This window comes from Drosophila sulfurigaster, chromosome 2R (genome assembly GCF_023558435.1).
Source record: "Drosophila sulfurigaster albostrigata strain 15112-1811.04 chromosome 2R, ASM2355843v2, whole genome shotgun sequence".
Classification (NCBI taxonomy): Eukaryota; Metazoa; Arthropoda; class Insecta; order Diptera; family Drosophilidae; genus Drosophila; species Drosophila sulfurigaster.
The window spans coordinates 894,292-910,336 of NC_084882.1; the positions used below are offsets into that span (position 1 = coordinate 894,292).

General features: G+C 41.0%; 1 protein-coding gene across 1 annotated transcript; it reads left to right on the forward strand.

Moving 5' to 3' along the window:
* The first annotated feature begins 2,341 nt into the window (after positions 1 to 2,341).
* Positions 2,342 to 3,652, forward strand: LOC133835489 (uncharacterized). Its single transcript, XM_062265445.1, has one exon. It carries the CDS (start codon positions 2,342 to 2,344, stop codon positions 3,650 to 3,652), a length of 1,311 nt encoding a protein of 436 aa, XP_062121429.1.
* Positions 3,653 to 16,045: the final 12,393 nt, after the last annotated feature.

A 16,045-nucleotide genomic window follows, 5' to 3' on the forward strand; every position in this document is an offset into this window, starting at 1 on the left:
AAAACGGAGAGAATGATGACGCGCCCCGGATGGACTCTAATTGTTGATGAACGCGAGTGTTTGATATAAAATAGAAAACAGAAAACAAAACAAAACAAATTCGCGCCGGTCGCTAATATAATAAATATAAACAAACAATTGACTTTGTGCCAGTGCTGTGATTCTCCTTGTGTTTGTCATCGATGGATTTTTTGGCATCATCGCTGGAGGATACCCTGCACCTGCAGAACACACAGAGGAATGTGGCTGGGATCATTAAAGATCGCCAATTCCAGGTACTGTGCGAAAAATTAAAAGTAAACAACTGAATTGGTTGCCAAGTTGCAAAATTCTGGTGACGCACATACGTAATAGTAGAGCATTTGCATTTAAATTTTATATTTTAAATTAAAAAAGTGAACCGCTTAGGCAGAACATTTGTTTTTTGTTTCTAAGTGAAAGTGACTAGGGGAAATTTTTTCCATTGCATCGAACTTCTTCTCTTAGTTCGTTGCAATTTTCGCTTTCGTCGCCCCCTTTGTCACCAGATTCGTAGCCGCTGTAAGTTGTGTGCTGTTGCTAAGCGCACATACGTATATACATACATATATACCCGCAAGCCAACACTGCACCGGTGCATTTCGGCTCCGTGTTGTTGTTGCTTGCATTTTCGTTTTCGTTTCGCGCGCTTAGAAACAGCGCACATACACACATACATACATACGTTAGCAAGTCACCATCTGCACAGTGCATTGCGCTCTGTAGTCTGTGTTCTTGCTTGCACTTTTCGTTGTCGCGCGCTTTGCAGCGTTTAGAACTCGCTCCCCTACATTCGTTGGTTGAGCATATCAGTGCGATATGCTCCCTTGAATTGTGTACTCCCCTATTATTGTCCGGGATAGCTTAGTGGTTGCGAGGACAATTTAAAAATAATAATAATAATTAAAAAAAAAAATTAAGTAAAAAAAAAAATTATTCAAAATAATAATTCAAAAAAAAAATAAATTTTATTTTTTTTAATTTTCTTGTGTTTTTTGTTGTTGGGAGCAACAAGATTTATTTTGTATTTTATTTTTATATTTTTTTTGTCGTCTCCTTTAATAACCTAAATAAAAAATGAATTCGAAAGAATTTCTTGAAGGCTCTAGAAAGAAACTTGCTATTTGCGTGAAGAGCATTAGCAGAATTAATGATCAAATTCTCAATGACACTATCGGTCGAGATTTGACAGAGCTAGAGTGCAGGCTTGAGATGTTGTCGTCGCATATTGAAAATGCTCTCAAATATCAAAGCAGAATTGATTTGACGAATATGACGAATACCGGTGCGAGTTAGAAGAGATTTGCATTTCTGCAAAGGCAAGGCTGAAGGCGATGATGAAATCGTTGACCGATATTTCATCCGCCAATATATTGATTCAGCCGATTGCCGCTCCTCGCACCCGTCTACCTAAACTGTCGTTGCCAAAATTCAGCGGAAAGTATTCCGAATTTAAAAATTTCATAAGTTTGTTTGAGACTCTTGTTGACAATGACCATTCAATTCCGCGCATTGAGAAATTCAATCATCTCATTTCTTGTCTCTCTGGTGGAACGGTGAGAGCGTTTCAAGTCACCGAGGACAACTATGAGAAAGCAATGGCGAGTTTGAAAAGAGTATATGACAATGATTGTCTGATATTTAATGAAAATATTACTGCTCTTTTCAATTTGCCAAAGATTTCGCAGCCCTCCGCTTTAGCGTTGCGAAACTTGATTGACACTGTCTCTGCGATATACGGATCTTTGTTGTCGATAGGTGATGATAAGAAGATTGCAAATGCAATCCTTATTCACCTGGTCATGCACAAAGTTGATGCAATGACAAAGAAGAAGTGGGATGAGCAGCTAGATTACACGAAAATTCCATTATGGAGTGAGTGTGAAACTGTGCTTAATCGTCGATATCAGCACTTGTCAGCTGAGAATTCGAGAAAGTCCGATAGTCAAGCCGTTTCCACTAAACAGCTTAATAAAAGCTCGTTTTCGTGTACGACGCTCAAAGATAAGATTGATCAAAAGACCCAAATATGCGAATATTGCAATTCCGAAGATCATTCCATCGTGAGTTGCTCGATGTTTGCTGCCTTGGCAGTTAAACAGAGATTCGACTACGCGAAAACAACTGCATTATGCATAAATTGTCTTCGGAAGGGTCACACTGTCGCCAAATGTAAGGCAAAAAAGTGTCGTGTGTGCAGCCGTTCACATCATACGTTGCTGCACATATATTCTGCGACTACAAATAGTAGAGCGTTACCACCCCGAGTCTCTCCGCTGTTGAGCCTGATCGTCCATCCACTTCGCATGCGATGCATGCGACCATGTCGGATAAAGTGATCCTGTCCACAGCAGTCATCAAAATAAAGACGAATTCAGGCGATTTCGTCTTAGCCCGAGCTTTGCTGAACTCTGGGTCACAAATTAATTTTGTGACTGAGGAACTAGCTCAGCGGCTGCATTTGCGTAGAGAAGACTCGTGCATCAGCTTGCTTGGCATTGGTGAATCCAATTCGCAAATTAAGAAAAAGATACACACTGTGGTGAAGTCGCGAGTTGGCTGCAATGAATACGCTATCGATTTATGGATCCTCAAATCGATCTCAGGTTATCAGCCAGATCACACTGTAAATGTCAGTGGCTGGAAGATACCTGACAATATTCAGCTAGCGGATCCCTATTTCTTCAAACCGCAGAAAATTGATCTTATCGGCGCTGAAACATTCTTTGACCTATTGTGTGTTGGCCTAATCAAGCAAGGTCCAGAGTGTCCAATCCTCCAAAAGACAAGCCTTGGGTGGATTGCCTCGGGGCGGTACACTCCTGGTGAAAAATCTCACCAGAAGATGACTGTCAATCTGAGCTATCAGGAAGAAAGTTTGAGCTCGATTGACAAGACTTTGCTGAAGTTTTGGACTGTCGAAGATGTGCGCTCTCCCTCCAAAGTCCTTTCCGCTGAACAACAAAGTTGTGAAGATCATTTCACAAATAATGTGAGAAGATTGCCGTCTGGTCATTTCAAAGTAAGACTGCCGTTCAAATCAGATTCGCACCAGCTTGGGTGCTCATTTGAAGTTGCTAAACGGCGGTTTTTGTTGCTTGAAAAACGCTTAACTCGAGATCCCGAATTAAAGCGAATGTACTTGGAATTTATGGAAGAATATGTAGAGATGGGCCACATGTCCGAAGTGAGTCACATCCTTCCCAGTACACCACACTATGTTATTCCGCACCAATGTGTATTACGGCCCCAAAGCACTTCGACAAAGCTGAGGGTCGTATTTGATGCTTCGTGTCGCACTTCGACACATAAGGCGTTGAATGACATTCTTATGGTCGGGCCGACCATTGAAGAAGAGCTGTTTTCGACTCTGCTTCGTTTTCGATTGCATAAATACGCATTAACGGCCGACATCAAAAAGATGCACCGCCAAGTTATTGTGCACGAGGCAGATATAAACTATCAGCTCATGGAGAAAAGACCCATCAGACTCGTTGAAATTATTATTATTAAATACTGTAACATATGGCACTGCGCCAGCGCCAATTTTGGCCATACGGTGTATGTCCAGCTGAGCGAGACTGCGAAATTCTCGCACCCCATGGCAGCTGAGGTTATCAGGCAAGATTTCTAAGTTGACGATATATTGACTGGTGCCGCATGCGTCGAGGACCTGAAGACATTTAAGTCTAAAGTGTCGCAGATACTGCTAGGAGCAGGTTTCGAACTTGCGAAGGGGGTTTCGAATGCTCCTGGGTTCTCCGCAACCAAGACCCTAGGAGTTATTTGGTTGCCAAATGAAGACGTGTTCCAGTTCCGGATCGACGATTTATTTATGGGTCTTAAAGAGACAAAACGGACATCGGTGACATCGCGGTTATTCGATCCGCTTGGCCAAGAGTCCCTTAATTATAGAAGCAAAGAGCTCTGGCTTCAAAAGTTGGAGTGGGACGAATCCATACCATTGAGTATGGATACATCGTGGCAGCAATTAAATTCAAATTTGAATTGCAAAGCATAAAAGTGGCACGATATTTGTTCACAGAGTCTACATCACCGATAGAGGTACATGGCTTCGCCGACGCCACAATAAGAGCGTATGGGGCGTGTATTTACTTTTGTACGCATACTGCAGAAAGTTGTAAAATATCATTACTAACTTCCAAATTAAAAGAACCTGACCAAAAAAAAAAATAGTATTCAAAATGGGGATGTCGGAAATATATAAAAATATCGATATTTTTCTTTTTAAAAAATATTATCATCGCGAAATTTTTTGGGCAAAAATAGGCGATATTGATATTTTTTAGATAATATTTCCGATTTATGTTTGGTTATTCTTAAGCCAGAAAGTGAAGAAAGATAAATTGTGAAAATGAGTTCGGCAAAGGAGTTTTAGACAGAATTAAAATTTGCTGCAGAATAACACACTGATGAAAGCTACTACGATTGATCCTCGTTTTAAAAAAATGTATTTCGAAAATGTATGCCTCTTCACGATGTATGTCACCGATGAAATTATTAAGCAGATGGTTGAAAATAAACCAACAGAAATATCCGAAGGAGAAATGGATTGCGGAGAACAGAACATGGTTGCATTAAGAGTACAGGAATGTTTTCTAGATCTGCACAAAAGTACCATAGAACTCCGAGTCCACAGTTCCGAAAGAAAGGAAATGCAGCTTTTCTTTAGAATGCCATTTTGTAGTTAAAAGACAAATCACAAATGTCAACTATGCCCATGCTAGCAAAGGTGACATTAAGTTGCTTATTAACCCCTGGTAGTTCGGTTTCATCTGCCATAAAGTGTGTTCCCGTAGTCGTATGACACACCAGCATGTAACCGAATGAGTTTTTCTAATATCATTAATACAGATTTGTTTTCTAATTAATAATTAAATTTGTACTTAAAAATTCCATGAATTAATAATTAATACATTTTAAAATACGTTATGTATCATTATATTAATTAAAATTAAACACTATGGACTGTGCTTTATACCATTTCCTTAATAATTTTGCTTTGGGTGGTAGCCGATAAAAGCCGTTCAAAGCGTCCCAAAACACAAATATCGGCGGGTAAGGTTTTGGATGCATATGGGATTTTGTTTATAGACTGGAGAAAGGTAAAACAATCAACAGCGAATATTATATAAAGCTGCTGGATCGACTGGAGCAAGATATCAAGAAAAAACGTCCACATATGGCAAAGAAACCGTTGTTTCATCAGGATAATGCACCGAGCCAGAAGCAACAATGCTGAAATTGAGCGAATTGAAGTTCGAACTACTGCCGCACACACCTTACTCTCCAGATTGTTTTTTTCGGATCTTAAAAAGCACCTCCAAGGCAAGAGATATCGACCAAATGATGAGGTGATTGCTGATACTAAGGCCTACAATTTAAGGGCAAAAGTTCATCCTTCTACAAAAATGGCATCGTAAGGTTGAAGAAACGCTGGGCTGAGTGTATAGCCGTAGATGGAAACTATATTGATGAATAAAACTAAATTTTCAGAAAAAAAATTTTTTTTTTCCTCTTAAGCCGCAACTTATTGAGCGGCGTGGTATATTCGTAGGCCTATCAAAGATCCAATTTTACAGCAACAGGAAACCTTTATTCAAATTTAGCTGAACATTAAAAATATCAAAAAACTCGATATATCGATAGTTTTTACGATATTTCTAAATATCATCGTGCAAAGGCTGTCTGCGGGTGAATTTTTTTTAATCCTTGTGTAAAATGACTTTTTGCAACAAGCACATAAATAGTGTAAATATTGCAAATATTGCAAAGGCACCAACGTGTTTGAAGAAAAGAAAATTGCGGGAAGAATTGTTGAAATGCAAACTAGGCGTTTATTTCAATATTTGTGAAACGCATTTAAAGTATGGACAGTGCAATATGGGTAAAAGTCGCAAAGTGCGGCATTTTTACTTTTTTTTTGGGTTCGGTATTATTAAATTGACTTTTTTTTGAATTAGAATACTTTAAATATACCTAAACATATTTTTAAAAAATTTTAGACTTCGCTGGTATTTTGTTATTCGTCCATATTTAAAGACTATGATCTGGCCACTCTAAAAAAAGAATTTGGCGCGAAAGTTTATGATTTTTTCTGTGAGTTTTATCTTCAAATTGTAAATTAAACAAAAAAGCTTAGATATGGAATTTAATCGTCAAGGTATGTAATATTAATTATAGGCACTAAATTCTTAGTACATGTGTTATGTTGTCCAATCGTACAATCTGTTGTTGGTATGTTTTTAGGTCGCTGCTAACAAATGTATCTGTGTTTCTGTGGAGTGTAACTTGTGCGTCTAGGCCGGTCGATGCAATATTAAAGCTGAATGTTATTAACCAAACTGTTAACAATCAAATAGTGGTTAACATTTTTGCCCGATTTACGGCAATACTCAATGTTGCAGTTGCAGTGACATTCTTACATTCAACGTTGCTTGATGTTTGGAGCGACAACAACCGCCAACAAGCTGCTGTGCAGCAGTTTGTTTTACAAAATATTGATGAGGCTGAATTAAGTGATGTCCAGCAAAACATAATAAAAGATAAGCTCAGGGTATTCTTTGGATTTATTACCACTAATTTGCCAAAATGCAACAGAATGCTCGACCGTTTCAAAGAAAAGCATGCGCAATGGCTCGCATCATCTTTAAAAATTGAGTTTTTTAAAGATGATATTCCACGCGACAAGTCTGGTCGCAAACGCTTGACATACATTGAGGCAGGACCAAGGTTAAGGCGAAAATTGGCATCTGATCTGGTCGATAAAAGTGAAGATTGCATGCCACTGTTGTTGTATGCAACTTCTACATTGGCCAAAAAGTTGAAAACGGGCGACACTTCTCCTCTACTGCAAAAAGCATTGAATAAAGATAATATAGCTGGTATAACGAACCAATTCAAGCGGAAAGAGGTGACAGTAATAAGTCCTGAAAATGCTTTAGCCTTTTTAATTGAAAACAATTTAACAAAACGACAATACATTAACTTAAAAGCCATAAGTAAGCTCCATGGATGCGATATTTATCCCCCTTATTCGGAAATTACAAAAATAAAATTGAAATGCAGACCAGAACAAGATTTAATAACTTATTCTGAATATAAAGTTAAAGTATCACTTCAGAATTTATTGAATCATTCTGTTGACCGCATATTTGAAATGCAGAAAGACGTAATTACTCATTCGCAAGCAACGCATTGCAAATTAATGGTCAGCTACGGTTTTGATGGCTCAACAGGTCAAATTATATATAAACAGCGATTTCACACGGATCAGCCTGTTGGATTGGATCAGTCTGTTTGTAACTACAATAATTCCTTTAAAATTAATAGATTCCAAAAATCAAATTATTTGGTTAAATCCATCTCCTCAATCGGTCAGATTCTGCCGACCCCTGAAAATGGAATTTATTAAGGAAACAACTGATCTTATAAAAAATGAAAAAACGGATTTGGACGAGCAAATAAAAAACCTTGATGACCACACCTATACTTTCGGAGAGCAAAAAATAATAGTAAAATATGAAACATATATACCTATATGTTGAAACTTATGATTGATATCCAATGTCACCGACTGTGCATAAAGTATTAGTACATGGGCACCAAATAATGGAAACCTCCGTACTTCCTCTAGGTGCTCTGGGTGAAAATGCGTCAGAGGCCCGCAATAAATTGTACAAACGCGATAGGCTTTCCCATGCAAGAAAAAACAGTCGGCTGAATACTATATCAGATGTGTTTAATAGAGCATTGGATTCCTCTGACCCACTGCTTTCAACCATAAATCTAAAGGAACGCCAAAGACTAAATTACAAAAAAAGGCTGCCAAGAGATGTTATAGCTCTTTTGGAATCTCCTGACATTGAGCTTCCAACAACAGGGGCATGTGTAGACCATAATGTAGAAGAAGTCGCAGATAATGAATTTCAAATAATCGGGCTGGATTCCCTGGAGTTGGAGGAAGAGCTTTGGGAAGAATAAATTATTAACTGGGCATCAAGGTATGGAGACACAAAACTTGATATTGGGCTCTAACTAATTTTTAATTTAATTTTTCAGGTATCCATATCAACTTTATAATGCAAATTTGTTAAAAATATATTAATTAAAAATATTTAATACAATTTTATTAAATATATTACATTAAAATATTTAAAAAAAAAAATTTTAGGAAAAAAATCAAAAATTACAATTTTATGGTAAGGTGGGAGGGAGGGAAGACGTGGCCCAATTCGAAAAAAAAATCCGAAATTCTATCTTTTTTTTTTAGGTACGTGTACCAAATTTCATGTTTCTATCTTCAAAAATGGTAAAAATTTGGGGATTTTTGCCCATAGTGCAGTGGAAGTTGACCATAAAGAAGGATAGAATTTAATGAGAAGGCGGTTGAACGACGATGGTGTTCCACAGACAGCCTGTACTCAGCATTACAAAATTAGGCTACGCCAATTTGAGCACTCAAACGGAGTAAGTTCAAAGTGTAAAATAAAAATTGTTATGTATAATATAATACAAGAATGTATTTTTATTAAATAAACGACATAATAGAGTAAACAATGCTTAAAGAAAACAAGATCCTTAAGCAAAGGAACCTTGAAATGGATAAAAAAATTTGTTCTTTACGCCAACTGCTGGAGGAATATAAGCAGTTGGATATATTTTAGCGAAATTTTCACGGAGACCCAAATGAAAATATTAAAGAACAGAGGAAAGCGATCGCAATTTAACTCTGCAGACATTTCTGCTGCTATTTGTCTGCATGCAGCGAGTACCCTAGATGTTGTCATTGACCTTATGGACAACGAAGATATGCTTGAAGTGGATAAGCTATGCGTTTTATCTTTCGACGATATGAAGATTGCTTCTAGTTTTACATATGATAGATCAGCCACCCAATGGATGATCAATTAAAAATACATATTTTTACGGATAAACCACATTTGATCAAGTTGGTTCGTAAACACTACGTCGACAGCGGATTGGTCATCAACGGTAAAAAATTATAAAAGAGAACAGTTCAACAGGCAATTAGCCACAGCGCTAAGTCTGATTTGTCCTTCTCATTTAAGATTATCGAAAATCATTTAAATGTTGGCTCGCTCGCTAAACAAAAATTTAAATTGGCATCTCAATTGTTTTCCAACACGACAGCGAGTTCATTAGGCATTGGGCTATCAAACACCATCGAAACGACTCAGACATATTAGAAACATATCGAGATGCAAATAGCCGTTTTGACGGAAATGAGTAATATTATGTGCACGGATATTTTAAAAATGATACCGCAATATTTTGCCTTTATTAAAAATTGGTAGCGGGTGTCTCACAGTCGAGCACACTCGACTGTAGCTTTCTTACTTGTTTCTAATTCGGGGAAGTCAAAAAATTAAGTAGGTTGGTTAATTTGTGCAACTCAGCCGAAGTAATTATTTTGTAAGAAGTGCAAAATGTAAATATTTTTTTAAAATATTATAAATAGTTTGCTGCTGGAAAACAAAATTGTACCGTGTTGCTGATAGTCTGAAGGACGCAAAATACGAAACCCACACTAATTATAAGTTTTCGTTAGCTTTTTATTACTTTCATAAAGTATCCCGTCTAGAGGCGGTCTTGGGACACTTCGGGAAAAAAAATTTATAAGGTAAGCTTGAAAGGGAAACAACCTATGACATATTTAAGTACAAATAATTGCTTCAGTAGACATGGAACGACGACAAGTGACTAAGCTATCAGCTCTTTTCGACGTGGATATTCAAAAATAATTAATTTCTATTGATTTTGACATTGATAGGGATGGAGAAGAAGAATTGGAGGACGATTTGACTAATAATGTTTGAGAGGCAGCACTTCCTGCCATTGAGGAAGATGAAGAAGCGATTGAAAAAGTGCTACGTATATCGGATTCTATGTTGGCTAGAAGCGGAAGTTCTACTCCTTTTGCAAAATTGTTGTCACCCTCAAGTTCGATTGCGACCAAATCACCTCAAGCACAGAAACGCAAACGTAAAGCATCTGCTGAGCATAATACTGCTAACGACCAAAAACCACCGCTTTTCCAAAAGATGTTGTGGCGCCAAACGAACCTAATCATGGATAAATCTGCAATATCCTTTAATGAGCCTGACCTCGGAGAACTTAAAATTCTGGATACGCCATTCAAGTGTTTTCAATTTTTTTTTAATTATACTATTATTGAACATATCACCCAGCAAAGAAATTTGTATGCTGCCCAAAAGGATGTCAATACTTTGTTTTCCACAACAAATTTAGAAATTCGACAATTTATTGGCAATCTATTTTTGATGTCAGTTTTTCGCACCCAAATGTTCGTTCGTATGGGGGGGAGTACGCATTTGGAACAATACAAAATACAATGTCAAGAAATCGCTTTGAAAAAATACGAGGAAATTTGCATTTTAATGATAACAGTAAGTTGACCTCCAAAGATTCTGTCGACCACGATCCTCTAATCAAAATACGGCCGCTCGTGAATCATTTCAATGACAAGTTTCAATTAGCTCCGATGCGTCAACGCTTAACTGTGTATGAAAAAATGTTTGCAACGAAGATGAAAACCTTTCTTAGACAATACTTACCAGACAAACCACACAAATGAGGAGTAAAATTCTTCAATTTGTGTGACTCTTTTGGCTTTTGCTATAATTTCGAGATATATTTTGGAGCAGGTGACAACGTTCTTCAAACTGGCTCCCCAGATCTTGGTGCGGCAGCAAATGTAGTTGTTCGATTGTCACGCAATGTTCCGGATTTCAAAAATCAGATTATGTACTTTGACAATTATTATACTTCGTTGACGCTTCCCGGGGAATATTTTCTTTGGGAACTGTTCGCTCGAGTCGCATTCCAAATTGTTATCGTAAGCTGCCAACTGACAGCGACCTCAAAAATCTCGAACTGTCTTTGACGATTTGGAAGGACAATAAGGCAGTACGACTTGCTTCGACTTACGCGGGCGCAAAGCCTTTCCTGAATGAAACGAATCCAAAAGTCCGATTTCACGTTTTGTTCGTTCCGAAAAAAAGTATTTTGACATAAATTGCCCAAACGTTATCCAGGAATACAACAGTCACATGGGCGGTGTTGACTTAATGGACGAACTTTTAGGTCGAAATAAAATTCCCGTAAAGAACAACAAGTATACAAATCGACTATTTACGCATATGCTTAATTTGGCCATGGTATTTTGTTTTTGTTCCACCGAATAAACCAGCCCGATGCTAATATCGCAAAATACTAATTGCCAAACTTCCGATCAGAGGTCGCATATTTGTTTTGCATGCTAAAAACTCCTAATCTACCAAAAGGACCCGCGACAAGTTGATGGTAAGGAAAATAAGGGAGAAAAACTTTCCTACCGATTAATAATGTACGTTATGATACCATCGAGCATTTTCCAATGTTTTTATCACTCGCTGACAAAAAGACTTGTAAGCTTGTTGGTTGTACATCTGAAACTCAAATTGTCTATAATAAAATATGTAAACAAAAGAACAAAAGAAAATTAACTAATTTTCTGTTGGCCTATCTTCCCAAAGCCGCCTCTATGCGGTCCAAGGTTATAGTCATATAAATTTCGATCCGAGCAAAAATACAAATTTTTTTTTAAAAACAAACATTTACCAAACCACCACCAAGCCTATTTTCAATGGCATTGATGGGTCTCATATAGGGCGGGGGCGGAAGTGGGCGTGGCAAAAATTTGAAACAAACTTTAACTGCGTGCAAAATTATAGCTCTATCTCTTATAGTCTCTGATATCTATGTAGGTGTTCATACAGACGGACGGACAGACAGACAGACACACAGACGGACAGACGCTGATCAAGAATATATGTATATACTGCCGGCATAAAGTTATAATAAAAAGAGTTTCGCTCTGAGCGCGAGCGATATCATTCAAGAACCCATAAATTGAGTCTCTGAGTCTTTTTGTAAAGAGTCAGCAAAAAATACGTATTTGTAGACAACGAGAAACGGTCGACAATTGTTTGCGCGCTCTGGTTAAAATACGAACTTGCAAAGGCACAAATGCTGCAAGGAAATAAATAAGAAAATTGTGCTATAACAAGTGTCTGCTGAAACCAAAACGGAAGCAACCAAAGTTTGTGCTGAGTGGATTCTTGAAGATTGCCGCTGACCATTTTCTGCCGTTAAAGGTCAAATAAGTATTACAATTTTTTATTTTACATTTATTACTTACTTACTTGGCTGGCAAAAATCCTCTGCTGAACCCTCCCCGAGGGTGCTGGCTGGGTAGGATCTGTATTACCTCATTGTCAACGGGTAGCAGATCTCTACTATACGTCGATATTTCAGGAACTGCAGATCCTAGCTGTGGACTCTGTTCCTTATCTTTCGGGCATCTGTCTGAAGATAAGTAGCAGAATCCATGGTACGAGGTGTCTGGCGGTCAGACTGAAAACGCTATGGGGGGCTCCCAAGAACAAAATTAGCCAAAAATGGTCTCAGAATGGACTTACTAAACAATTCAACCCGGGCTGGGATGTCAGCCCAAACGTCGGTGGAACGCGTGACTGCTACCACCGGCGGGCACGGGGGGGAGAGATCCTCTCTGCGTGTCGCCAGCGGTCACACCTCTGAGGCGGCGGGAGCAGGCCGGTGGTGCGCGCGGGTGCTGTGGTCTTAACCGACACGGATCAAAAGAGCGCTGCGCCAATTTCTACAGTGGAGGGGGGAACGTCTTCCTCTTCAGTCACCCCTGCCTATCGCCAGCACCTCCAAGGTTGCGCAGCGGGGCACGGAGGGGCTGAAGGAGAAGGCCAAAAATAAGGCGGCGACCCGAATTCACGCAAGGCTTAGTGGCGTAGCTAACCTGTCCGTCAAGGATCAGGAGAGGCTTGCCTGGGCCAACACGTGGATGCGGGAAAACCAACTTAGCCCCCTTCCAAAAGGTACTAAAGTGCAGACCGGTTCTACCGGCCCTGCCAACAACAAGGTGGAGTCCATGGCAAGCAAGCGCCAACGGTCCGCTGAGAGTCCCAAGCAAGGGGCCCCAGTGAGCAAGAGGCTGCGAGCACCTGGCTTCACCAACACGGACTCGAACAAGACGAGACAGAGAGCAACGGTTGCTGAAACTGCCAGGCGGCATCTCGCCGTTGCTCTCATAGACAGAGGGGGACCCTAACGGGAAAATGTCTGCAGAGCGGTGGCGGTTGACCCATAGTAAGCTGGTCGACGCACTGTTTGTCAGGATAGAGAATGTCCTAGACAGTGCAATGCCTACATTCGAAGGCACTGGCTGGATGAATGGTGTCAAGATCCTGACATGCAAGGACGACCCAACGTTGCAGTGGCTGCAAGCGACCGTACCCAAACTAGACGGACTGTGGGAGGGGGCCAAGCTGGACGTGGTGGACAGGAATAATATTCCGTCCATGCCGAAGGCGAAAGTCCTGTCCCCCATAGTTGTGCAGGGCGAGCGGGCGCTTCAGCTGCTCAAAAAGCAGAACCCGGCCATACCGACGAGTGATTGGTCCGTGCTGAAGGTTGATGAACCTTTACCCAGTGGTGGGCAGCACGTGATCATTCAGATCAATAAGGAGGCCGAGGATCTGCTATACAAACGCAACGGGAAGATGGCGTGGGGCTTAGGGAGCGTGTACCTTCGCCGCAAAAAACGTCATCCCAACGACAAAGACACACACACGCTGAGGTCAGGGGAGGTTGAGGCTCTGGAGGAAGTGTCCGCCTACGCGGCTTTGGTCCAAGAACCGTGGATAGCGTCGGGCAACACGGTTGCTGGGCTGAAGTCGCTTAACTATGATCTGTACGTCTTGACAGTGGTAAGTAGATCGAGAACTGCCATCCTTGTAAAAAAGGAGCTAAAAGATCATCTACTACCTAATTACAGCAATGACGATCTTACCGTGGTGGTGCTGGAGAGCCGTGAGGGATGTTTGCTGCTGGCATCCTGCTACATGGCCCACGACATGCCGGCCCCACCTGACGAGCTGCGGAGGCTGGTGGACATGGTCTGCTCCTCCAAAAAGTATCTTATAATCGGAACGGACGCCAACGCCCACCATAGCGTTTGGGGAAGTCCCGACATTAACGACAGGGGTGAGTCAGTTCTTGATTTTATCCTTAACTATAAGCTTAGACTAGCCAACAGAGGTGAGGTATCTACCTATGTAGGTCCCACCTCTTGTAATGTGCTGGACTTAACGATTACGACTGAGTGTGCCAATGTAGAAGAGTGGAGGGTCCTGGATAGACCCTCCTTCTCGGATCATAAGTACATTCAGTTTACCATTCCTTTTAATAGGGTACCTGCGGCTCAGCCGTTCAGAAATCCCCGAATACCAACTGGGCGAAATTCTCTAGCCTTGTTTCCAAGTCTCTTGGTCCGCCGGGTAACATCAACTCGGTACAGGACCTAGAAACAAATGTCAATGTCCTCTCAGCAGGACTACTTTCCGCGTTTCGCCAATCCTGTAGGCTCTCAAGACCGACGAGAAGATCGAAGCCACCCTGGTGGTACCCAGATCTCTCTTCGCTTCGTGGGGAGCTTATTAGCATGTTTCAACTTGCTAAGAAGGCGGACAACGAATATGTCTGGGACGAGTACAGGTCTCTCCTAAAGTCTTACAAGAGGATGATCCGATCATCCAAAAGGTCTTCATGGAGAACCTTTTGCTCAGACCTGGACAACATCAAAGACACCTCCAGACTGAGGAAGCTGCTGTCCAAGCAGGCTTCCAGTCCTAGTCTGTTCAAGTCGGGCGATGGAGTGTGGACGAAGAGTGCTGAAACTCTTGAAGCACTGCTCTCAACTCATTTCCCGGGATGTATTGGAATGGAGAATAGTGTCTGGCAGCTCCTTCCTAGTCTCCCAGTTATGAGACCCCCTACCGGTCTAATTACAGTTAATAAAATAATTTGGGCTATCGACTCCTTTGCGAAGGTCAGGTCGCCAGGTCTCGATGGACTTTCGCCAGCAATGCTGCAAGCTAGCAAGCTCACGATTGTTCCGTTTATCGGTGGTATCTATTCGGCGTGCCTCGCATGGGGTCATATCCCCACTCTTTGGAGGACCTCGAAAGTCATTTTCCTCCTCAAGGCGGGTAAATGCAGTCATGTGGTCCCAAATGACTTCCGGCCTATCAGCCTAACCTCTTTCCTGCTAAAAACATTGGAAAAGCTACTTGATTTGCACATCAGAAGCAACTCAATGCGTCTGTTGTCCCCAAATCAGCATGCGCACACAAAGGGCAAGTCCATTGAGACAGCTCTCCATGCTTTAGTAGCCTCCATCGAAAAAGCAGACCACTATAAAGAATATGCATTGGGTGCATTTCTTGACATTTCAGGCGCCTTCAATAGCGTCACCACTGACGCTATTATGAAGGGCCTTACCTCAGTTAACACGGCACCAGCGATCCACAGATGGGTCAACCGTCTTCTTTGTGACAGGCGGGTGGTGGCTACGTGGGGCGATGCGGCCATTACAAAGGTAGTGCGAGGTGGCACTCCGCAGGGTGGGGTTCTCTCGCCTCTCCTTTGGAATTTGGTCGTAAATAGCCTACTTCAAAAATTTACTAGACGGGCCCCCAAGTTAATTGCCTATGCCGACGACATAAGCATTTTGATAACTGGGAAATGCCCAACCACCCTTAGTTCCGTAATGGAACTTACTTTGCGGGAAGTTAAAGTATCAGCCGGGCTCAGCATTAACGCGGACAAAACGGACCTTATCCTCTTAACGAAGAGGTATAAGGTACCTGCGTGGTCCCCCCCTAAAATAGGCTGCACCATACTAAAGCCGAGCCTAGCAGTAAAATACCTAGGTGTGGTCCTGGACAGCAAACTGTCATGGAAGCTTAACGTGTTAGAAAGGGTGAAGAAAGCCACCGGAGCCTTGTACATGGCGAAAAAGATGCTTAGTTGCACTTGGGGCCTATCTCCTAATCTAATGCGGTGGATATACATCTCAGTTGTTCGCCCTATCCTCACCTATGGTATA